The 23,965-nt window shown below is 44.9% G+C and overlaps 1 protein-coding gene across 5 annotated transcripts in view; it reads left to right on the forward strand.

Annotated features, from left to right (window-relative positions):
• Positions 1-23,965, forward strand: part of LOC128305402 (protein spire) — a 118,652-nt gene that overhangs the window by 24,055 nt on the left and 70,632 nt on the right. For all 5 annotated transcript variants that reach the window (XM_053042827.1, XM_053042830.1, XM_053042828.1 and 2 more), the window contains exon 2: positions 8,609-8,643. In XM_053042827.1, the coding sequence (XP_052898787.1) occupies positions 8,609-8,643 (35 nt within the window). The remainder of the gene's footprint in view (positions 1-8,608; positions 8,644-23,965) is intronic.

The raw sequence follows: 23,965 nt of genomic DNA on the forward strand, positions 1-23,965 counted from the left end.
TATATAACCGTCAACTAAACACTTCCTGTACATGATGTATCGCTGACTAGTGCATCGCTCCATTGCTAAGCTAAATAATTTGTCCATTGAGTCATGTTTTATTGAATGTGGCCACATGTGATACTTGTTGCAACACTAAAACTGAACCATTTGCCATAGAAAAGTACCTCATTACCGGTATGGGAGCTGAAAGATTTGTGTGTGTATCATAAATCAACAACACGTAAAACACTTTACACACCACTGCCAGTGACGGAAGTTCGGTCGCCGCTGGTCGCAAACGACGGACAACGAGAAAATTGCTTCTCGAGTGCGCGCTGTCAATAAAACCGAAACCAAAATAATCCGTCATGGTTCAGACGCTACACTAGCGGCCGTTTGTGTTGCACGGGTTTTAAAGGGGGTGGATTTTAAAATTGGGGTTTGTAGTTTTTTTTTTTGCATAAAAGTGTAAATTTTTAAAAGAAAAAAAAAACAAAATTAAACACAAAATCGCAAATGTGGGTGGTGCTCCCCACATACAGCAGCATTATCAAATGTGATATGAATGCTTGTATTTGGAATTGCTCATTTTTGCGCATACAAATAGTTTGCACATGTTTGGAGAGTTGCATTGTTTTATAATGTCCTACCTATTTTCGCTTTTTGCTTCGTCAAGCTTTACAGGGTTCTTCGGACATACGGGTAAAGTTGAATTTTTTCCCGACAATCTTTGGATGTTGAAGTGGACTGAGGATGTTGAGATCTACAAACATGAAGACTCTGTGTTCAATAACTCAAATAAAAACTTAAAAACTGTGAAACATTTAGTATCAAAATTAATTGATTAATTGATCATTAGACTTGCTTTTGAGCTATATTTCAGGCAATTGATGAATACCTTGGCACTTTCGTTATTGATCATAAACTCTACAAGTACAGCTGTTCCAATGTATTTGAACTCTTCGTACTGAATTCTACCAAATCAATACAAGAAGTTCATCGTCTTTAAGATTTTTTTGATGACCAATCACGATATTCGTTTCTAGCATCAAAATAATCACTTCAAAATGTTTGAAACTGTTCGCGCCATTATGTTTCACTTAAGACACGTACACGGTAAGCTTCCACGATAATTGAAAGCTGAAAATGTAAATTGGTTTAATAGTTGTAGACCTGGTAGAATATTTTGCATGGACTGCAGGATAGATGTTTCAGCCAAGAAAAATTTTCCGCCTGTTCACATTTTCAATATTTACTTCAATATTTTTAAGTTAAAAAAAGGAATTCCATAAATGATTCCAACTTTACTATCTGAACTGGGAAACCCCGTAAGGTTTTAATGACCCATTGGTATAAGTTATTTGTTTAGCACCGACCTGCAACTCTGAAAAACGAGTGCAACGAAGCGGAAAATTTATTCGCCTTTGACACACTACCACTAGGTCGGGACATAAATCTGACATTTTTTGTTGTGGTTTTATTTGTACGTATGGTGCGTACATCTAAAATTGTACCAGATTTTCTCATTTAATTTTGTCTGCATTTTTTTTTCGGGACTTCCTTTTCGTGACCGGAAAAAAACCGGACCCCTCCCCCGGTGGGATGCAATTGTTTTTGGATTGCGTTTGCCGGGGCGGTGTGAGCATCAAGATGCAACGCGCGATCAGTCTGTCTAATTGCGTACGTGCGCACACGCGTCCATAAACAAAGCTTGTGCGCAAGTGCACTTGACGTCAGTTTGCTGGCAAGGAAACGCTGGGGGTGAATGTGGAACCGTGATTCTTAAGTGACCACTTAGCGGGTGACTCGTGACTCGGGGTGGCCAGCTGCCGGCTGGTGCCCTTCCCCTGCTATTTGTTTCTTTTTCCATCGCCCCGCTTCAAGATCATTATCCAGCCTGATATCGATACGTGAGCGGTGTCACGATTCACGAGCGCGAAGGGCCCTTGAATTTCCGACATAAAATCAAAACAGAAATAAGATGTACCATTCCAAACTGATTTGGTGGGTTTTTTTGCCTTTTCGGATGCGGTAGGATATGCTTGCGGTCATCGACGCGTATTGTGCTTAAACTTCAAACCTTTACGTACGCTTGAAGAGTGAGCCTAGAATAAACAATAAACAGAAATCAATGCACGTGAAAGGTGAACGCGAGACCGGGTCATGATCGGGGCGCGAGCAGTATGATTGATGAAGTGCTTTCACTGAATGAGAATAAAAAAATACACCCCCCAACTCCCAACAATTGGGGGAGAAAGTCACACCCGGAAAGAAGTATCTCCGTATGTGGAATATCACGAGATGCGATGCCGGATGGGACCTGGAGTCGTGTCTAATGGGTAGAACAAAATGGGGAATTATTTCTGATTTGATTAAATGTTTCGAAAAACGTGTAGTGGAACAATGACGAGTTTCCCGAAAACGAGTTTTCCGAAATAAACAGCTGTGGGTGTGTTGGAAGTTCGTTCCAGCGGTTAGAGAGCGAATATGTGTGGGACTATTTTGTGGAGTAAAGTGTACGACGTAATGTCTTCATTAACTCTCTCCACTAAAAGTATTTTCGAGCACGGTAAAATTTCCCCTCTATTCGAGCTCTTTTCAAGGTCAATTGAGAAGGAAATGGGTACTGTTTTCCGCATTCGGATACCGTGTTGCGCAAGTGCGACAATCGTATGGCAAACGAATTTGTGTGCGAATTTCCCCTCATCGTTTGATGTTTACGACCCAAAAGCATGACGTTGCGGTATTTTCCCAACCTCTGTGGACAGGTAGAATATGGTGCACAGAAATGACGTCATGGATTGCGGTCTGTGGAGCTTCGAGAAACGGAGAGGTCGCGGATGAGGGCGAAAGTAATGAAACTGGCTCGTTAAGCAAACAAAACTAACCTAGCCAGCGCGTAAAGGAAATATCGATTTCTCCGGCACTCAGAACAGCACGTGCTTTAAATTCTACCCAGTAGGCACCGGATGGGGTGGTAATTTTCCAGCTCAGAAGGAAAACGATCGCTCGTGGTTCGTTCGTACCGTAGCTCTATGATTCGCGAGGCCATAACTGTAGCAGACCGAGCGAGGTTAACGTACGGCAATGGAAAGGGTAAAGTAGCGCAACGGTTTCGAACAGCTCGGAGTCCTTCGACGTTGGGGGCGACATTGGGGCGGTTGGAAACGGTGGAAAAATGGTGCAAAATTCGCGTGTCGCGGGTATGTCGTCAGCGATTTAATATGGTCACGGTTTGCTGGTGCCGGTTGCTTTATTGGATTAGATACGAAATCATTTGTGATACGTTAAACTGATGAAGTTTGTTTTAGACCGTTGCTGGTTGTATTTTGTAAAGTTTCTTGGGCGGGTTTCTCGCTTAATGGGCCAGTCGATTCGATGTCACTTAATTCTATCAATTAGAGCTTGTTGATACAACAGCAATTGATTTTGTAGCGAAGCAGTTGAATTTTATTTGCTTTAGAAGGGCATTTAGAATTTATTTCATGGGAAATGCGCACAACCTTGAGAGTGCGCTTAGTGTATCATAAAGAATTATTGTAGCATGTTATAGTGCCAGGTTGTCAGGTTGCCAGGAAGTCATTTAATTCGTGTTGTTGGTATCGTTTCGATGGTATACACATAAGAAGGATACTTGTAATTCGAAGTTAGCATGTATCAACATCTTCTCGGGTGAGAAAATGTAAACCAATCCCGAAAAAAAGACATTAACATGTAAAGTTATCCTCCTGCAAACAAGGAAAAGCACCATCGTTGTGCAAACGTACTTACGCAAGTGTACGCAGCATGTTTTACACTAACTAGCGCCCCGTTTTCCCGCTGCAAAGAGGGCATAAATTTTCCCGATCCGAGGAAAACCGATAGATGCCGCTGGTGCGTATGTTGTGGATTTTTCTCGCGCCAAACAGCACGCACTCAACTGCCGCGTTGCATCGTTCGCTTTCAAACGACTCGACATCATAATTATGGTTAGACAGATGCATAACGAGTGTCGGGTGATGGATCTTCCCGGCTTATGGAGAGGATTTCCTACACCAACGCTGCCAGCATGTGCCACTGCACTGCTGCGTGTTCCATCAGTTGCTCCAGATTAGCATACGACGGGTGTTCCTTCATAAGGGGATGGGGAGATGGTTTTCCTCGTCGTTATGGAACTGGATGGTATTCTTTCGTTCGTTGTAAAGCTAACAAGCAATGTGCTTAGCTGCTTTCTTCGACGATGTGTTGGGAAAGTAAAACCGACCCGTACGACCGTAGAAGAACTAGATGCACATTTGTTTTGCATGTTTTTTTGTTTGTTGCTGATGATAGGCAAGTGGGAGAGAAAGATGCTAATCAATCATGTTTACCTTTCTATTAACCTACTGCAGAACAGGTTATGGTTTACTTTAGCGCGCACACAATTATGTCATGGGATCGCTCTATGCTCTTGTTTCATTGTTGTGCATAAAGGGAGTTTCAGTTTTCCTTTCTGTATGGTGACTGCTATGTTGACCTGTTCTCATTACGTGTCCGGGTTATCACACATGGATGCAATAGAGTTCCTAACTTAGGATAGAGAACGAGAGTAGTATGATTTGATATTGATGAAATTTTATTTATACCAATCATCGGTTGTTTTATTGTATTTTCCTAGGATTGAAGTACATTAATTGCAATTTCGTTGGATAGATGAGACTTCTTGGTCAACTGGTTGTGTTTAATATTTTTGAATTTCATTTCCAACGTCCAACTGAGTTGGATATGAAACTATAATAAGACGGAACAAATCCTGTTGCTCTCGGTTCCACTAATGACAGCTAGAGTTATCGTAGCCACGGAGTAGACCTTTTGTTTCTCTTATTATTGCAGATATCACAACCCTCAAGCCAACTTTTCCGAAATTATTTATAAATAAATCTTTAATCATCTTTGCAATTAGTGTGAGAGTAACAGGTTCCCTTTAATATCCCACTGAACATAAAATTGCCCAATTTATGGGCAACATTCGGGAGAAAGAGAAATTCTTGCGCTACAGTGGATAACTCAGAGGGAATGCATTTTTTTTTATTTCACAAAACTACCACGATGGAGTTACGTGATAAGAATTCTCTTTATTTATTTGTCTGCTCACCCTGTAGTTATTTACCTTCTGTTTGCTGCGAATCGCAACTGTTTCCATTCTCGCAATACGAAGATTACCGCGTGTATACTGTGTGCACTTGTGCATTTTTTGGCGAAAGCCAAATTGGGTGAAAGTAGCGTGAGAGGTAGCGAATCGCCCGCTGCAATACCGATGCGGTAGATTAATTACATAAATCATTTCGAAGGAAAATAAATCGTCCATACCGGGGCGAGAGCGCTTTGCGAACTCAGGGTAGTTATTTTTACCTGTAGAATGTTATCGAGCAACAAAAAGAAGGGCCTTAAATTTATAATGCTCAGTTTATCGCTTAATATTTAAAGTGTTATTCTGCGAAAGTATAACACACTGTTACTCGACACGTTTTTCGTTACTCAATTCGTATCGTGGCAATCAGCTGACACTGGGTAGGTGTGCTAAGGTTGTTTTCCTGTAACGGGGTACGGCTTAACTATGCAAAGAATTCACTGAATGAGTGACGCGCCTTCTCATGGCTGCGAGTCAGCGAAACCTCGTCCAAAGACCAGACCAGTGCCACGGTTTGCCGCTGATCAATCCGTTGGGTGCATTGAAGTGACAGTGTTCTGTTAGTTAGTGCACCGGTTTCTAGAACAATGCAATTGTTGTGCTTTGCTGGAAGTAATTAATTACTGATATCGTAGCCGGGCAAGTGGAACAACAGCTTGGCTTTCTCGGCTTAAGGTGGGCTCTAGTGTAGGTGCATGTAAGAGCGTAAGGACGGATGATGTCACTTTGATGGTGCATGATTGCAGCCCGGCGTTGTATTACGTGTTTTAAGTATCTGATTATATTTTAAGACTTCCCTTTTCCGAACGTGTCGCCGTGCGAATAAAATAGATCGATTGGTTGGTTGAAGGAGTTTTTTTTATTGCTCTCCCTCGATCGTTGCATGTCATGCGCACACTAAATGCCGGCTTATAGTGGTTGCCGATGGTCAATAAAAGTGTGCACGGTAACATTGCGGTGTTGTTTTTGTAGGTTGAGGTTAGAATCTAGGTTAGTGCGGAGATGGGCCCAGCCTGTTGCAGACCAATTCCCTGCAGTCACCCTCTGCTCACTGGCAGTTGATTGAATCTCGATTGGTAGACTGGGACAGATGGAAAGAGAACGCGAGAAAGAGCCCCCAAGTGCCCATTGCAATGTGAGGCTCATCAGTGGAAATAGCAGTGATTAGCAGCGATACGATAATCGATGTACGGCCACGCCAACTTCGTCGATTGTCTAGGCGAGGCCAAGGTTTTTTTTTTAAATCGCTCAGGCGCGCAAATGACTCCTTCGTGCCGTTGAGGCCGGCGGTTTGGAAAAGCAGCATTATGTTTGGATTGAGCAGTTTCCGGCCGAACGTAGGTTTTACCGGGTCGAGAAGATGATGTTTACGTTTTACGAAATGGTCTTACACTACGCCGCAAACTGGAGCAATGGCCTCCCCCGCTGGTTGAGTCGGCTTGACCTAACGTGTTAAGACTTTTTGGAGGTTACGTTGGTGGTGTTATTTATGGTGCACTTTCCAGACACTATGCGATGGTAAAGCAGTGGTAGAGTAGAAAGTAGGTAAGGGTTATCGGAAACATTTTCCATTTCTCTTTTTTCGATTGAAAATGTTAATTAGATGAGGTAACTTTCGGCACACTGAAGAAAGCAGGTAAAGTACAGCAAAATTTTAAAACATACGTGCGGCCATACTAAAAATTTCTCCTAAATTACGCGATTTCCTATTCCGGAATGTGACCTTTGTTTGGAATGCAATTAAGTTATTCACGAGACTTGCAAATGAGTGTAAGATATTGTTGTCACGATTTGCTTCAAGTGATCGTTACTTGGTACCTTTGTACTGGAAGAACAACTCAAGAACCTCATTGCCAATGAACTTTGGCAGTATAATGTCCACATTGAGGAAAAGAAAAATTCACCCCGTGTTGTTGCAGTTGGATGTGAGACCAACAAAAAACGGAAAAAAAGAAAAATTTAAATGCAAAAATGAGAGATCGTTTCACTATGCACGCCTCAGATGGCAACATTGTAATCCCACCGGGTAATGTAAATAATCGTGAATAATTAAGTAAACAAACAAATAAACAAGTGAAGGAGCCGTGTCCGTAACAACACCTTTCATTTTTACCACACCGTCGGTCGTCGGTCGCGGTAGTCTTTGCGCGGTTCAGAGATATCATGTCGCCGTGCATGTCGGTAGCTGTCAGCCTCCGGACGACTCCTGGATTCGGTTATTCAGAGTGAGCGCAAAATAAGTAGTAATAAGCACGAAGGAAAGCTGGCAAACGACTCGTCCAGAACTGCTTATGTGAGTGATTAAAGTGCTCACGAGCCACTGGGGGAGCGGTGATGGTCGGAATTGGAATAAATTGTAATCCACGTCCAATGTGTGTTGCTGCCAAACTATCCTACCCCGGATGGTGTGGGTCGACTCTTTTGTGTGTCCCGGCATTCGGAACGGCCATAAATCAGCACTTGGATATCGCTGCACGGGAAGGATTGTTTCACTGTAGCGTGAAGGTTGGATAGGATGGCTCAAAGTAGCAGCTAGAAGGTCCAGAACCGCCGACCACTTGTTCCCTGCTGCACGGGGGACAATGCATGGCGGTGGTCTACAGTGTCCGGTTTGGCGTCTCTCCCTTGCATGCATGTCCGTTGATATCAAACGACCGGTTTTCCGACTTCAAGCCACACTGTTGCATACATTTTTCCCAGCTACACGATTGAGTGCTTTCGACACTCAGCTGGGCCCAACTAGTCGGCATAAGCTCACAGACGATTCCATCGGCTAGATAGTAGCGGACAAGAATTCCTCCCCATTCTCTTTTGGGTTCGATTGGGAAAGGAAATTTTTTTCGGCGTGCTCTGTTTTATTCTACTCTGCACCTGTTTTTGGTACACCCAGACCTCGGATTTCGTTGTGAACCCAAATGTACATCTTCGTAGAAATCGATCGATTCACTGTGGTCGTTGGAAAATACAGCTGTCATCGTATCGCATCGAAATAACCTCCGGCCGGGGAGTGCATCATTACGATCCGCTTTATTTTAATGAGTCTCGCTCCTTGTGTGATAAAATTCTTGATTGAGTAGAATGGAGTAGAAAAATTTATAGCCATGTGTTAGGTTATCATACTGGGTGGTGATTTGACTTGAAGAAACGCCGTTCCAACGCCGTCGGAAGCATCGATGAGACTGTTTGTTGAGCTTTGATTGCCTTAATCCATTCTATTCACGCCTCATTAAGGCCCGTACCGTAGAGTTGATTAATTAAATATTGAATATATCTTCCGGTTGCTTTGGTCGGTGGCGTTCTCAATACATTGTGGGATTTCATGTGAGCTTTTCAAACAATAAAACGTCTTCGTCCAAAGCGAGCCCAATCTTTTATCTTTTTTTTAATTTGATTTAATCACATTTAAAACAGCCTTGTGCAAGAGTGTCATATGTACTAACTGATTGTTTGTTTGCTTCTCTGTCTTCTCACCCACAGATAAGGAGCTGTGCATTCCATCGACCCAGAAAAAGGTGAGTATTCGTCGCACATTGCTACTCCCGGTGGAGATGATTTTCGTGTTGAATCCATGCGCAACCGTCCGTAGAGAGTGGGCCGCATTACGCATTACCAGATTGTGATATCGTCGGTGTCTCATTTAAGCATCGTACCCTGCTATCATCTGCGTTGTTATCGCTGACGAACGATTTCACCACCGCGAGACAAACATCGTCGCGTACGGTCATCCTTTCTTCAGCATCTCTGCCCCATGCATATGCGCGTACACGCTCGGTGCGACCGAAATCTACGACCGCCAGTGGTGACTGCGTTTGAATGTGTAATTAAATCACATCTGATTAAAAGTGGCAGATAAGTCGCGCTATCGCGATCTTGTAATTATAGCGCTGACCCCCGTCCGTACCGGCTGGATGCGGACATTAGGTGCCGTTCCGTTTGCATTTCCCGTTAGATGCCGGAACGGATGTCTAAGCATCGAATGAACAGTTTTGGTATTTTCGGGACCGGGACTCTCGATCGTCGTTACCGGAGTAGCAGGGTATTAGCGTGTTTATTTTTCTTTTTGCTGTTTCGCAAAAAAGGCGCTTCTCGAATCTGTGGACTTGTCGATTATTTCGCGAGAGCCTTTGGATGGTGATAGTAGGGAGGAAAGAGGAGGGGAGCGGAGACGTACCTCTTAGCACGGGTCGATGATACCACCAAGAGTGGCGGGAAGGCGTTGAGCAAACCGTCACGGTCAAGTTCGTCGTCTGATCGCGTCGAAGTTTCCACTCAACCGAACCGTTTCGACCTGGCGAACGTTAGCTAACGATTGTCCGGACCCTAGGCGCATGGCCCGGTTTCGGGTGTAGTGTGCAATAAAGCTCGCAGCAAAGCGATGAATCGCTACGGCGGATATGGTGGTTTCACTTTCGTGGCGTGAATTTGCCAAGCACGGGAAGGTTGATGCACCATTTGGAAGGAGTTGGAGCAGCAGTAGTATTCCCGAGTATTCCGGCGGTAAAGATTGCCAATCTAAATTTCTTCGTGGTTTTGTTTTGTTGAATGAAGTTTGGCACAATGGTTGACTTCGAGGCGTAAATCGGCACACGAACGGTTAGCTGGTGTCGCTGGAATGATAATTGAAACAGCAAAAAACATGCGCGATGGAATGCGTTGTGTGATGCTTATCGCTGATAGGAAGGGCCTTTCGCTTGTGCACGAAGCTGGTGACCATTGAACCATTCAATGTTAGAATGTCTTGAATGTTAATTGTAATTGTAAACTCAAATCCGTGTTAGCCATTTGGTATATTTTTATTGCATGGAAGAATTGATTTCTACTATATTGGTTTGAGATGTTTGCTATGCGGTTCTGACCAACAGAGGTATAATTAAAATTAATTACAGTCTTTTGTGGTAAACTGCTTTTTTTGAACAAATATTTCCCTTATGTACGCAAAGAACACTTGAATGGAACATCCTCTCCATACGCCCCTTAAAGTTACGCTGCAGAGATTCAAATTGAGTCATTCGTGATGAATAAGGGATCAAAGACCAAGAACCTACAGGGTTGGGTTTTATGGGAGCGATAATTTCAATAAGTTATTGATTCTTTGTTCCTTTTAGACCTAGGAATGCAGAGGAACACACAAGATTTAGCCGCGCAAAGGTCAAGTTCATCAAAAAAGGGTTGGGTCCATGTGAATGCAGCGAATACTTGGTGATGCCAAGAGTCGATAAAAAAGACTGAAATACAGATCTGGATAGTGCGCACCTGTGTGCAGCCCTAGCCAGACGAACTGCAACGCGTGTGATGGGGGTTAGGAAGACGTTACGCCCGTTCAGATAGCGCGACAGGTCGAAAGGAGAAAGGTTTTAAAATGGATGAAATATGACTAGATTTTTTATGCGTCTAATTGGATGACTATATCCCGAAGGATCGTCCTGGGAGATGTTGGTGGTCCCCATCTCACTGGCGTGACTGCTCGTGGGTTTATTTTTCCCTTCCTTTCTTTTCTTCATTTCCTTTTTTTTTATAGTGGTCCAACGCGTGGCATCGCCGATGCCATTTTGTTCTTGTATGTAATTTCCGCTCACATGTAAGGGACGTATTGATCGTAAAAAAAATCCACAACATCTTCGGACTCGTTACCTCCTCCGTTGGGTCTGTTTTAAGGTAGTAAAATTTGAAACCCGTAAGGTTATCATTTTATGGCTTTAAATAATCCATTACCGTATGGATTGATTTATTGTACGTGTGCGAGAACCGTGCCGCTTCGGGAAGGTCGGTGGTCCGCAGTTGTGTGAGGTCAAGTGAAGTAAATTTCTTAACGATCTCCAATAATGATAAAAAGCAACAGAATGCAACGACCATCCAATCATATATCCTTTCACTTTAGATAGCTTCCAGGCTTGCTGATCTTCCCGCGGTTGTACATATGGGCCCGATGGCAGGTAGGGTTTGAATGATGAGCACAGTTAGTGTCTATGTTTAGGTAAATTTGTTCGTAACGTTTGCGGTTTGACTCCTTTCGACTCTATGGTTGAAGGTTACATTCCTTTCCAAATTGGGTCATCTTCCATGGGGAACTGTTTCCTCAATCCTGAAGGATCAATAAAATTAACCAACTCAGCTGAAGTCGTTTCAACCCCTCTGGGATTTACCGTGCCAAACCATCTCCTTGCTGTTCCATTTTACAACTCCTCAGGGTTTGGGGCTCTCTTCAACTCGAGATACCAGTACCCGGGTGACCTATTTATGATTATTGCTACGATTTTCAACCTTCCCTGTATCTCAAAGAGAGTGGCCCCGGAAAACAGGTTGTTTCCGTTCATGGACAGGTCCTTTGTTCGGCAGAAATGTTACTTTGTTTCTGTTTTCGGATGCCCCACGGCAGCTGAAGCAGTAATTGAGATGAAAATCAATGCTCATTTCAGTGTTGTGCTGAGACTTGTCTAGAAAGCAGATTTGCATAGACCACTTTAATAACTGTGCAATGTAATGGTAAACCTTCTGGACATGTTCAGGTTAAGCAATCTGAACGGCGGAGGCGTTTGGTGCCTAATCATACAGATTACGATGGCGTTTACGGTTGTGCCGGACCGACAGCGTCTATATGGCGTGATATTTCGGATTTCCCTACTGTGAGGTGCTCCAACGGGAAAAGAGTATCAGATCTTGAAAGGAACTGACCGATGACGCGTGTATCATTGCATATCATCTTGTGCATAGGCAACTTGTACGAAGCGCAGAGGAGCAATGTGTAAAACATCGTGCTAATGTGTTTGAATGTCGGTTTCGCGGGTTACTTCGCCTGTCGAAGGTTTCTACCTTGGAGCGAATGGACGGATCATGCAGACAACGATTAAGGAGGGAGGGCCATTTATTTAGGTGTAGTATCGTTTAGTCAGTGATACACGCTGGACGAAACAGGGCTCCCAAAACGCCTAAGGTCTCGAGACGAAACGTTAATTCATGATTCTCGCTTCCTGATATAGAAGAAATTGAGGGTCGAAGTATGTTTGGCACTTGATGTGTCTAGCGTATGATCACATTGTATATAGGTGTTTTTTGTTGTTTCTAAACAGAAGGAAAAGAAAGCTGCCGGAGAGGCTAACATGAGGCACAGTTTCATTGCTGAGCACGGGACGCCTTTGCTGATCTGGAAGGTTTTGTGTTGCTTCTGGCTATCGTCCAGGTTGGCAGAGGATGGATAGAGTGTTGATCGGTGAAGATCCGCTCGCTGTGTCGATCGATGATGAAGCAGGGTTAAGCTAGGTTAGCATAGTTTCAGTATTGCAGCTTATGGGAATAAGGGAACTTTCTGTCCCCGGAGCTATATGCCTGCACAGCCACTCTATGCACGTTAAGATTATTTCCATATTTTTCTTCAATAAACTCGATGTAAGAAACATCGCTCGGTTGGAGTGGCAAAAAAAAAAATAGCACTCCACCATCAGGGGCAGCATCAGTTGCAATAGCGTGTGGCTCCAAATTAGCCAACACACAGAGAGCTGTTACGGAGGCTAGTCGCACGGTATAGGGAGGCTTTCCTTCTATGCCCTAGGGCGCTCGATGGGGACGTGAAATACGGCCCGAGCCAGGTCGGAGTGAAATTCATGATACTGCGCATTCATTCCTCTGAGGTTTCTAAGCGTGTGTGTGGCGCGGGTCTCGTGTCGTATCACAAACACCCCCATGCGAACCGGTGAAAGATAATTTCTCCGTACATGTCCCCAAGGCGCGCTGTGGTCGTTTGGGGGCGTGAGAATAAAGATTCTTTTGACCCATATTTGGGATCTGGCGACTCACGATTAACCATCTTGCACTGGATGGCATCGATTGCGGGAGTGAGCCGGTGGACTTTTGCATAGTCTTTTATTCCTGCTGGTCTATTCGTATCGCAATGTCCCTATGCCTACGAAACACAATGGTTGATTAGATGAAAGGCATATACTTCTTTTTTGCTTTGGGGTTGGTTGGCGGCTTTCTCGATTCCTTTGCTCCCACGTCATCGATGCATTCGAACACGACCTCGCTTTTCCGGCCTTTCTGGAAGGGATGCTGCTATATTTTTATCGTTTTAACGGCCGTGTTTATGGCCTATTTTGGATGTTGTGTTGGAATATGACGCTGTGAGTTCCAAATGGTCATCATAAACGATAGCGTAATCGTGCGGATAAGCCTGAAGGATTCGCTTGTTTGTGAGATGGTATGTATTGATTTTTCGTGTGCTCGTCACGGCGACCTATAGAATGATCTACGGGAACAATATTGATAGGCGAGTAAGTGCAATGCCCAGGGTCATGAGAACTGTTGGATAAGATCGTGAATAATCATCCTTATTTTTAACACTCGTGTCATTTCATATAACTTCGAGCACACGGCTTCCAATATGTTGGTGGCAAGTCACTGTCGAATTCACTTAATTTCCAGTGATGCATGATGGTCAGCAAAGCGGTAAATCTACTTTTCTCCCTCCCGAAAGCGAAAGTTTCCACCGGGGACCGTACCGGGGTGTGCGGTTTCGAATTTCTTAGATGCACGTTCACTGATGGCACAGTTTTTTTCCCGATCGTTGTCATCCTGCCAGCTGGTTTAGCTTTCGAGCGTCCCGTTTTGAGAATGCCGAGACACTGGCTGGCTTGGATGCCGCCGGGGTATGATCGAATAGGTCGCGAATGCATTTATTTTTGCATCTGGAAAACGCAAACGAGCATGATCACGAGATCACGGACCGGGGTGAAATTGGAATTAAATTCAGCCCTAGCCTTCCGATCCGGATGGTCTCCATTGATCACCCTTCCGATGCAGGGATGCTGATGCGGTGGGTAAGCATGCACGCTGGATGCGTGTGAGTTGACACGTACTAAGCTCCCTTCAGGGCGGTTTTTTGCTTTTCGCATGTCGCTACTCAAGTAGGCGAAAGTTCACGGTCATCGTGTACTGCTGCATGTGGGTAGCAACATGCGCAGGAGTGCCCGTTTGCATGTTATGCTGACGACGTCGCTCAAGTACACTAACATGTTGTCCGTCCTGCAACAATTAGTGTGGAATTCCAGTGTGCAGATACTTTTACTAGCACACCTAGACGAGAAGGTGGATTGTGAAGGCGATCAAACTGTCGAACCACATACTCTCGGACAAGATGGGTGTATAAAGGGAAATCATTACGGTTGTCAGAATAAAAGTGCACAGGAGTTGCGTTAGACAGGTATACATTAGTGAGTTGAGCGAGCCCGAAAGCACCGAAACGAACATCGAATAAAGTTCGCAAAAGGCAAAAGATGGCTCATATGCTTAGGACTTTGCGAACTTTGTAGACGAAATATAGAAGTGTCCTTGCTGTGAAGTAACAATACGTCGCACCCATTCATTCGCTTGAGGAGATCATGAAATGTCGGAGAGAGTTTCTTGAGGATTTTTGTGTGAGGAGAGTTTCCTTGGAGTATGCAAACGGCAAGGATGTGAAGTTAGCCTTCAGGCAACGAGCCATGCACCGTGAAATGACTGTGATTAATGATTATTTATACACACGCCTCAGCACCTTCGGGCGATGGAGCACTTGCTATGAGCTTCAAGGAGTTTAAGGTGTAACCTACAGCTCGCAACGGTATCGCTTTCCGCATTGTCTAGCAGAGGGCGCTTGCGTAGCAGTTGCGAATTTAATGGAATAACCACAGCGTACGACGTCTTGTCGGCTACTGAATTGTTGGGTGCAATGGTGTGATTATCTCATTGCAGTATTACAACACGATAGAGGAAGGGAGCATGTTCAACACCGTACCCAGCTATTAAGCAAAATTTGAGCTTTTTTTCTGTGCGTTAAGCGTGGATTTGTTGGACATACTGTGCGGCCTCCAGATAACGCCATGTGTGGAGATATCCCACCATGGTCCGCAGAAGTTCACCCGGAGAAAGCCGAATTACGCCGCATCTGTAAGCGTTACCAGCACGTTACACAGCACGCACGTTCTGCCCAGTTGTCTTCGTTTTTCGTTTGCCAGCAGTACTTAAACAATCAGCTGCGGTATAATTTGGTAAGGTCTCGATGGCCGATCATTGGGCGCTTATGGTGTGTGGTGATTTTCCCATTCCGCCCCATTGATTGGGGCTGGTTGGTTTAGGTTTCCTTCTCCCCGCAGGCAAAACATTTCAAGGGTGCGCATTAGTGCTGTTTCCACGACTGGTGGTCCGCGCCAGTGCTTCACCCTTTGGGAAAATGATTTTGGGGGCCAAGGTGTAGGCCGGCCGGCCGACCGTAGGTGTGTAGATATATGTCCGACGTCCGATCGGTATGTTATCGCAACCGCAAGTTCACTTTCGTTTTCGATTTCAATTCACGGGGGCCCGTTGGTGAACTTTACGTGGTTGCACATCATGCTTGGGTGCTGCAAAGGTTGGTAGGAGGGCGATCCGATAAAAGGAACAACTGCCTGAAAATGGTCGCTGTTGATGAAATTTTGCAACATACGAAATTGCTGAGCACTTTCGTACGTACGTTACGGGATGGGTGGAAAATTGTTTGCACACATGCGAACTACATACTTGCCTTGCACGTCAGGGAGCTACAATGAGGCGGATAATTTCGAGTGGTTCGACATAATAACATCCTTCTGCGTGCCTACCACACAGATGATGGATCCTCTCTCGGTTTCTGGCCAAAATAGAAAGTAAGGTCTGTGTTGGCACAGAGTCGTCCATTACATAGCCGTTCGTCTTTACGCTAGGGCGGACACATCCACGAGGACCGCAAAACCTTTGTTAGGCCCACTTCCGCCTAACATTTCCGCTGGTCAAAAAATGAGTGGGGAACAAATTAAAAAAAAACCTTCAGTACCGTTGGTACGCAACCTCGGATTACATTACACTACCGCGTTTCAGAGTGTTTCAGGTGGTGGATGGTATCAATTTAGCAAACTTTAGCAAAACAGCCCAAAATAACCTTTTCCGCTGTTGCCGGACGACCCCCTGTTTTTTGCGACCTGCAGAAGCAACACAGTAGCATGAAACTCGCAGAAAGTGCGCAATGCGGACTCCGGTATGCTACGGGTAGGGTAAGTTTGCATTTTAATTGATCACGACAATTAAAATCGTGCACTTTCGATTTCAAGCTGGCGGCGTAGTGTGGCGTGCGAGCGAAGAAAGGCCCAGCGTTTTCGGCGTAGTCGAATGACCACCGTTCGCTATGGAACTGAGCTGCGCAGAGTCGTCCAAGTTGGAACGGGCTTTTCTATTGCCACCTAGTCCCGGCGGTGAGGTAACTGCTGTTTTTTCGCCAGATAAACACGGCAAAGTATTACCATTTCAAAATGCGAACCAAAGCCGCCGATTGATGGCTGCTGGCTTGGCGTTTTTTTTTACGTGGCGGTACGGTCCTTCTTTACGAACTTCCATAGGTCCTGTCTGCCGCCTTTGACTCCTTCTTTGCTGTTTTCTTCCCATCCCCAAAACCGGAGGGTATGGTTTGCCAAACTATCTTAGCGGGTAGATTGTGTAGTCGCGCTACCGGATAGGGGTGGTCCTAGGGGCGATCCAATGGGAACGTTTCGGACCGGCGGATCGGGTGGTATATCGGTAAGAAAATTTCTCACGGCTTCGTTTGCACTAGTGGCACGGAGTCAAGAAGCTTGGGGCCAGTCGTTGGATCGAGCCGGTTTGGCTTAAGTGTCGCTAAACATGCATCGTTCAATAAGCGACCCAGGTTGACTGAGATGCCTCCAGAAGTTGGGATCTGCAAGCAAAAAAAAAAAACGAGAACCTCGCTTAAACGTTAGGTCATTCGACCGGCGGGGTACGAAAGCGAGCGAATTTCTCCATCACGCTAGCGAGAGTGCATAGCGCTGCTGGCGGCAACACGACTTTTCATCCTGCATCGGTTTTTGCAAAACCGGCAGCAGCAATGTCTATAGGAATGGGTTCGCCTTTTTTTTCATGTTCGGCTAGGTAATGAGGCTTAAAGCTGTCAAGCTTTTGACAACATCAATGACGAAAGATTGCCTTACTTTACATTTTTCGTCAATATTGCAAACAAGTCCAATGCTGATTTTTTCGCCCTTTTTGCTGCTAGAGGGCGTACCAAAGTTTGGCGGAAAAGTTTGAGTGAAACCGCTTATTACTTGCCGCATTGCGCGTTTGTTGATGTTGCGTTACTGAGAGTGGATCGATAATGCTGTATAGCGGCGTAACATTTATCAAACAAATAGATGCTGAATTTCACAAATCACGAAGTGGCGAATGCGAATGAATTGAGCTTCAAAATGTCGCTTGTTAGGAAGTGATTCAAAATACCTTAGATATAGTTCGGAGCTACAAAAGGAGGTAGTTGAATGTGTAAGATGCCTTGGTTTGGAAATTGTAACGACCAGCTAACCATTCCTGAGGTCAATAGATGTGAGAATTTGTCATGTTCCAGAAATAGTGGTGCGTATATGGGATATGGGCTCTTAGTAGGCCAACCGTATCCCCAAAAATACACCGATTCTCCAAGATCCAATATCGTATTGTGACGCCGTGGCGTGCTTTCGTGTTGTAAATGGGGAACACTCGTTTATTTCGGGGGTCCCATGTGTTACATACCGTGGTGCGGTGGTGTGTTCGCTCCGATGTTCGATTAGCCGATGGGAACAAATTTATTTTTAATACCCAGGCGAAGTAATTCCACCAACCGAACCCAACAGGGCCAGTCAGCGTTGTCTCCGTCCGAAAATAGCATCCGCTGGGAGTCCGCTGCATCGGAGGTGCGTTGGACTTTTTAAAATGTCTTACCGCATGTGATGCGCCCTTTTTTCTTGCCGCTGTGAACGTGAAGATGTTTGGAAAAGAGGTAGAGTTGCTTGATTCGTACATAGGTCTACATGCGCACTATGGTAAATTGGTGCCATGCTTGGTGTTCTGGGAATCACACTCGTTATCTCAATTTGTGTTTTTGGATACCTTGTCTCCTGATAACGAACTGTGTGATGATGTTTCTGCCGGTCGTTTGAATTGCGATGAAGAAGCACAAAATAACAATGATTGATTGTCTGTTTGGAATATCCGGCTTGGATTGAAAATGTTTCGTATTTCCTGAATATTTCCAAAGTCACCTCAACATGCAGAAGATGATTGTCATAAATTCTTGAAGAAATACATTTCAGAACAATTCATGTACACCTCGAACTGATCGTAATCGAACTGATCGGTGTAATAGCATTACACACAGTAGAATTCAGTGCACGTTGATGAATTTATTTCGTGAGGTACAGCTTCATGATTCACGAGAGACTCGCTTTCAATCGACGAACTCCTAGTTTGGCGCCAACGATCGCCAGTGCCAGGCCGACTTTGTCGGGTCACGCCACTACTGACCTTTAAGCGTTGGTAGTATTTGGCGCACGGTTCCCTTTAACCAGGATTGTCGCATACTGAGGCGCCAAAAATTGTCACCCAACTCTGGTGTGGGCATTGTAAGCAGGCAATGTTGGCTGTTGCTGGCATACCTTGCTTTGCCAGAGCCTCTTTAAGCAACTCGCGGTGCATATCGGATGTGGCCTTCCTGAAGCCAATCCAATGCTCCCAGCAGACACGAAGTGAGTACACTACATTAAAACAGCAGCATAAACAATTCTTCCCTTCCATTCGTTTCAAGTGTCTGCGACTTCCTTTCAGTCACGTTCCCGGCAGGACAGTATGGAAGAGATGGTTGTGATTTGCAAATTTATGCGTTTTTCTTCTAGTCTTCGGACATTGTACATGTGCCCATCATCTTCCGGGTGTACTGGAATAGTCCAAGTACCTTACCAGTACTATTCATAACGATTTCGAGGTTGGTTTGGTGGGTTGGTTTCGGTATGATATGGTTGTCTAGTCTTGCGTTTTTTTTCTCCAAAAAAGGCGCTTTATGGTTCTTTGTGTTATGCAATTTGTATCCTGTCTAAACCTTTTTCCGTCTCCTGCGGAACAGCAGCTGCAATGGGAATTACCTTGAGGCTGCACGATGGCATAATCGCTGGAGAAATCGATTCATTTCGTGTTTCGTAGCTGCCCGTTGCATCATGAAGACAATTGATCTGGACTAAACATACCGGCCTAGCTACCGTTGTGGATGCGGTTGATAGCCGAAGGAAGCGAATGTGATCTTCATTTCATATTCCGCCCGCTGGTTCCGCGTGATGTGCATTTGCAATTAAATAGCGAACTCGTGTAACGAAAACCTGTTCATTACCTGTGGGGAAGAAACAATGTGTCCTGTCCTGTCCGCCCAAGATGAGCGGTGGACCCAGGAGGGTCTCTGTTTGAAACCTCTGGAAAACGGTCATTTAACTTTTTAACTAGCTCCCGAGATCAAGTAGGTGCACCTTCGGCGTTGGCGGCGGCTGATCATGTCTGCGAAGACATGTACGATGAGACGAATGGAGGGTTCTGACCATCTCTTCGGCCAAACTATTAAGAGAGCACAATAAAGAAAACGTGTGGGGAGACATAAAGTGTTTGGTGCTTAACGTGCATTGAAATTCTTAATGAGTAGCTGCGGGCTTTCAGTCTTGGAAAAAAAAGTCCAATTTGTGTGTTACAATTTAAGGGAGTGCTTTTGCTAATACGTTACAATGCTGCAATGTAAGGATGTAAAACAGCATGCGGATCCCCGCACGGCTGTGCTGATGGCTGATCTGATAGTCGTAAGAGACCATTGTTGATCTTGTCTCTGTCAAAAGAAACGAGTGCCTGTTGCTCCTAGCGGGAGTGTTACTGTGCGGAAAGAATCCTATTTGCGCAACCGTAGGTAGGTCTAGCCGTTCAGCTTACTTTATACCGTGTGCAACCATTACGTCAAAAAGAACTCAGTTTGTCTTGAAAGAGACCGTGTCGCACGTGAATGGTTCGTGGCCGGAATCATTTTAATAGTTTCGGTATGAATCATTCTCGCCGTATGTGGCACCGCATGGAGAGGTAAGGTTCTTGCCGCTGAAGTTAAAGCATTCTCCGAGGAAACCCCTCGAAAACCGCCATGGAAATGGGCAAGATGAAGATTGGCGCCGCCACTGGCTTTGGGAGAGGTCTAGGGTATGATGGTGGAGGAGTTGTGTGTTGCGAAATGGATTCTCGGCGTGGTGAAGAAAACAACCAGCATCTGAAAGTACGCTGTTCGGTGGTCATTCAGCGGACCATTGGTATTGTTTCGTTCAGAAAGCTCAATGAACCCATTTACATTTTCTTCGGCCTCTGGTGTGCCGAGATCTGGTGCACATATGGCTGTGGCGCAGTAAGAAAAACCCCAAGCACGAAAGTTATTTGGCATAACAATATATACTCTCGCTTTGTGTTGCAGCTTCCATCGTGCCTGTAGTGAGATTTCGATCGAAGAAGCGAAGGCTTACAAATTTTGTAATTGGACGGACTCGTTCGCTTTTTTCTTCTGGAAATGATGGCGCACGCGAGTTAGAAGTCTGAATGGGTTGACGTAGAGGAAATAGAAATAGAAGGTTCTTGAGTGCTTCTCGACTTTCCATCTGTGTTATTACACTCTCGCTGCTCGATACCAAATCATCTGTTTGATTTCCGTGTTCTTGCAGAAGGGTTCTTGCTCCTAATTTCGTCAATGATGAGTTCTTTTACCTTTTAGGTGGTTTTCTGCGATGGAAGGTCCCGAATTATCTTTCTTTTCTGCTCAATAATAGACAGGCGCCTCTTAATAGCCCATCGTTGGTGTTCCAAAGGGTTGTACATATTTTGGGGTACTAATTTTGTAAACACAAATTATAGCGCTATAGAGCGGTTGTTTGCTAGACGAAGTTCTAGAATGTCCGTGCTATGTAATTGTCTCGATTGCCGTCGATCGTTTGCCGTCAGGAAGGAAGCGATGTGTCGTTTGCATTACCACTCATGACGGTGATGTTTTTGAATGTGAAATGTCTGTATTAGCAAAAGCAGACGATGTTAGTATTGCGGTTTAGGAAAAAGATTCCCTGGTATGATATGAACTATACAGGTGGTCCCATGTGCTCTGATTCACTATTTCGTAACTGATTGGCTTATGATATTAGCCAAAAATCAGTGAAATGCAAGGCGAACACCAAATAAGAAATTCCTGAGAAGAGTTTCTCCAGTCTGTCTGTGGATAACAAGCTGTGAATAATTAGCCATCAGCGTTGCGAATGGATACATCTTCCATAGCATTTGCAGCAATTGAATCTATCTTCCTACGTATTGCATCACATGGATTGAGGAAATGATTGTAGATGTTGCATTATGTGTAAAGGATACTGTGCCGTCGGATTAGTTCAGTAATCAAATTTGAAGATGTATTTTTAGAGTGTCTGTGTTGTGATGGCCTGCTTTCGAACTAGTTATTAAATGTTTGGAATTGGAATGAGTATTTCAATGTTTTTGCATTCCAATAACAAATTTCCTGAACACAAGCCCGTTACAACTCAATTTGATATGGCCCCTGCATGTAACAATGATGATGGAATTGGTTTTATGACGCTTGGTAGTGTTCAACTACCATATCAACGTACGATAAAAGGTAGCTAATGGGCGTGATAGTGCGGTATGGTGTCCATTGCAAATCGAAAAGCCGTATCACCTAATGCGTGCATGACAAACAGGAAAAACAGTTCCTGATATAGATACGAGAGCAATTACAAATGGATGCGTAGAAGGTAAATATTAATAACACTGACGAGGTGGCTGCGCACGCATGGTACAGGCATGTATCAATTAGCTACACTCGCCAAAACAAAACGACTCGCCACAAGGTAGACAGAAAGGCTAAAGACGAGTCCGTGCATGTTTCCCTCTCAGGTCCTGCTATCGATTGTGCGTCGATGTCCATATCTTCCGCCTTTTATCGTATCAAAATGGTAACGTACACCGTCGATAGATATGGATACGCAATTTGGCGCTCCCAATCGATCAACTGTGCGATGTCCGAAGAGGATCGATTTAGGGCGGTCTCGGGTTGCGCGCACACCGACAGACCTTCAAAATGACAGTCTGTCATTAGGCTGTCATATACTGCAGGGGCGACTCAAACCTACCCAAACCTAGCCAAAGTACACAGAGCACGCGACGCATACCTCGGTATCGATTGATTGACAGAACTGGAGCTTGCTGTTCTCGGCCGCAAACCGACCGAGGAAGATGACGATTGTTTTGCCCAGTTTAGAGCCCATTTATCGATTTGCTGTCTTTTGCCGGTGGTGGGTCTTAGAAATGGCGGTAAATGTCAATGTCAAAGCAGTCCTGCTGTCGTGTGCCACACGCACACTTGCGAACCGAAGAACTGTTTGCAACGGAAGAGTGAGTACAATTTGAAGCAATGACCAGCGGGGCACGCACTGTTGTTTGCAGCAACCAATCAACCTTACCCGCCATCGTTAGCAACCATGACGGGGCTGTATGCCGTGTGTCGGTGGCGTTTTGTTTTCGGGGTTTTGGGGGCCTGCGGAAGAGACAGGTCAAATCGATCACGGTACGCAAATTGGAGCTCCGCGTGACATTTGTGAACTCACGATTTCTAGCAACGCGCGCGCGGTGGTTCATTGGGCGAGGAGTGCGATCTGTAGGGCAGCGTGCCAATGCTCAGTCGCGACCAAACACGACACCATCTGTCACCGGTAGGACCTAGAAAATATGTCCCACTGACCCGTAAGAAGAGGTCCTGATGGAATGAACTACCAGTCGAACCCATCGCACCAACCGAGATAGCTAGTTAACGGTGCAGTTCCCAATAATCATCGCACGATAATTGAGTGTAGACAGACCGCAGAATTTTCTGCTGGTCTCGTAGAAGAAAAAAATAATACACTACATAAAAATTATGGCACCAAGATGTGAAACACCGAACGCGAAAAGGGTGAATAAGTTACCGGCGATACGATCATAAATTATCACGATTGAGTCGCCGCCGTGAGCTCATTGTTCCTTTAAAGTTGCCCTATCTTCCGCCACATCCTTCTGGACCGCGCCGTACGGGTAACGGGTACGTGGTGCTGGTTCTGGGAGATAAATATATGCTCACAAGGCGACATGTCTTGAATGGGACCCAAAGAAGGAGCGAAGTGGGTCTTTGAATTGGAGGGCCAGAAAGAAATATTACCAGAACGGTTTCGGAACGTCGAAATTGAGTCGAAATTTCGTAGCATTTTCAGTGCTGTAAGCTTTACGTAGCATTACAACACCACGGCCCAGGAAAGGTGGGACACGATTTTCAGCATGTTTTGTGCATTTGCTGCATGCGAGTTCTAAGTTGAGTTGAGTCATTTTTGCCAAACATTACCATCAGATCGAAATATAGCGATGGCAGACTGTTTACAGCTCGTTAACGCGGGTAACGTATAACAAAGAGCATGATTTTAGTAGTCGAAGCCAGAAGTCGGGTTCGTCTGGATAACTTCATCGATAGAGTACGATGAAGTGGAGCAACCTTTTAACCTTTCCGTAAAGAGTACACCTATCTACAGGGCAAATCGTACCTTTCGATTATAGAGCTTAGCCCTAATTTTATCTCAGCCGTCGACTCGATGGTTCAATATCTTCATCTGTAGAGGTTTGAGTAGAGCAGTACTACTATGGCTGATGGATAGGCTCTAACAACAAGCTTCTCTAGCGGGAGTTAAGTAGGTATATTGTATCAATTTCACTTTGAGTAACTTCCGGTTTTACAAGTTTGTTTGTGGTGGATTAAGTAGAGGTCTGTTATTGTTGATGCAGGATTTCCCCACAGATACCTAATCTTATCAAAGTTGTCACAGGTGCCCCTTTTGGTGGAGGGTCTTTAGGACGGTTTTCTCTATCGTTGGAGACATTTTCCGCAATCGTTTGAATAGTGGCGGGGAACTTCGTAATGTAATGCTGACTGAACATGATGAT

Source organism: Anopheles moucheti, chromosome 3 (assembly GCF_943734755.1).
Source record: "Anopheles moucheti chromosome 3, idAnoMoucSN_F20_07, whole genome shotgun sequence".
Taxonomy (NCBI): Eukaryota; Metazoa; Arthropoda; class Insecta; order Diptera; family Culicidae; genus Anopheles; species Anopheles moucheti.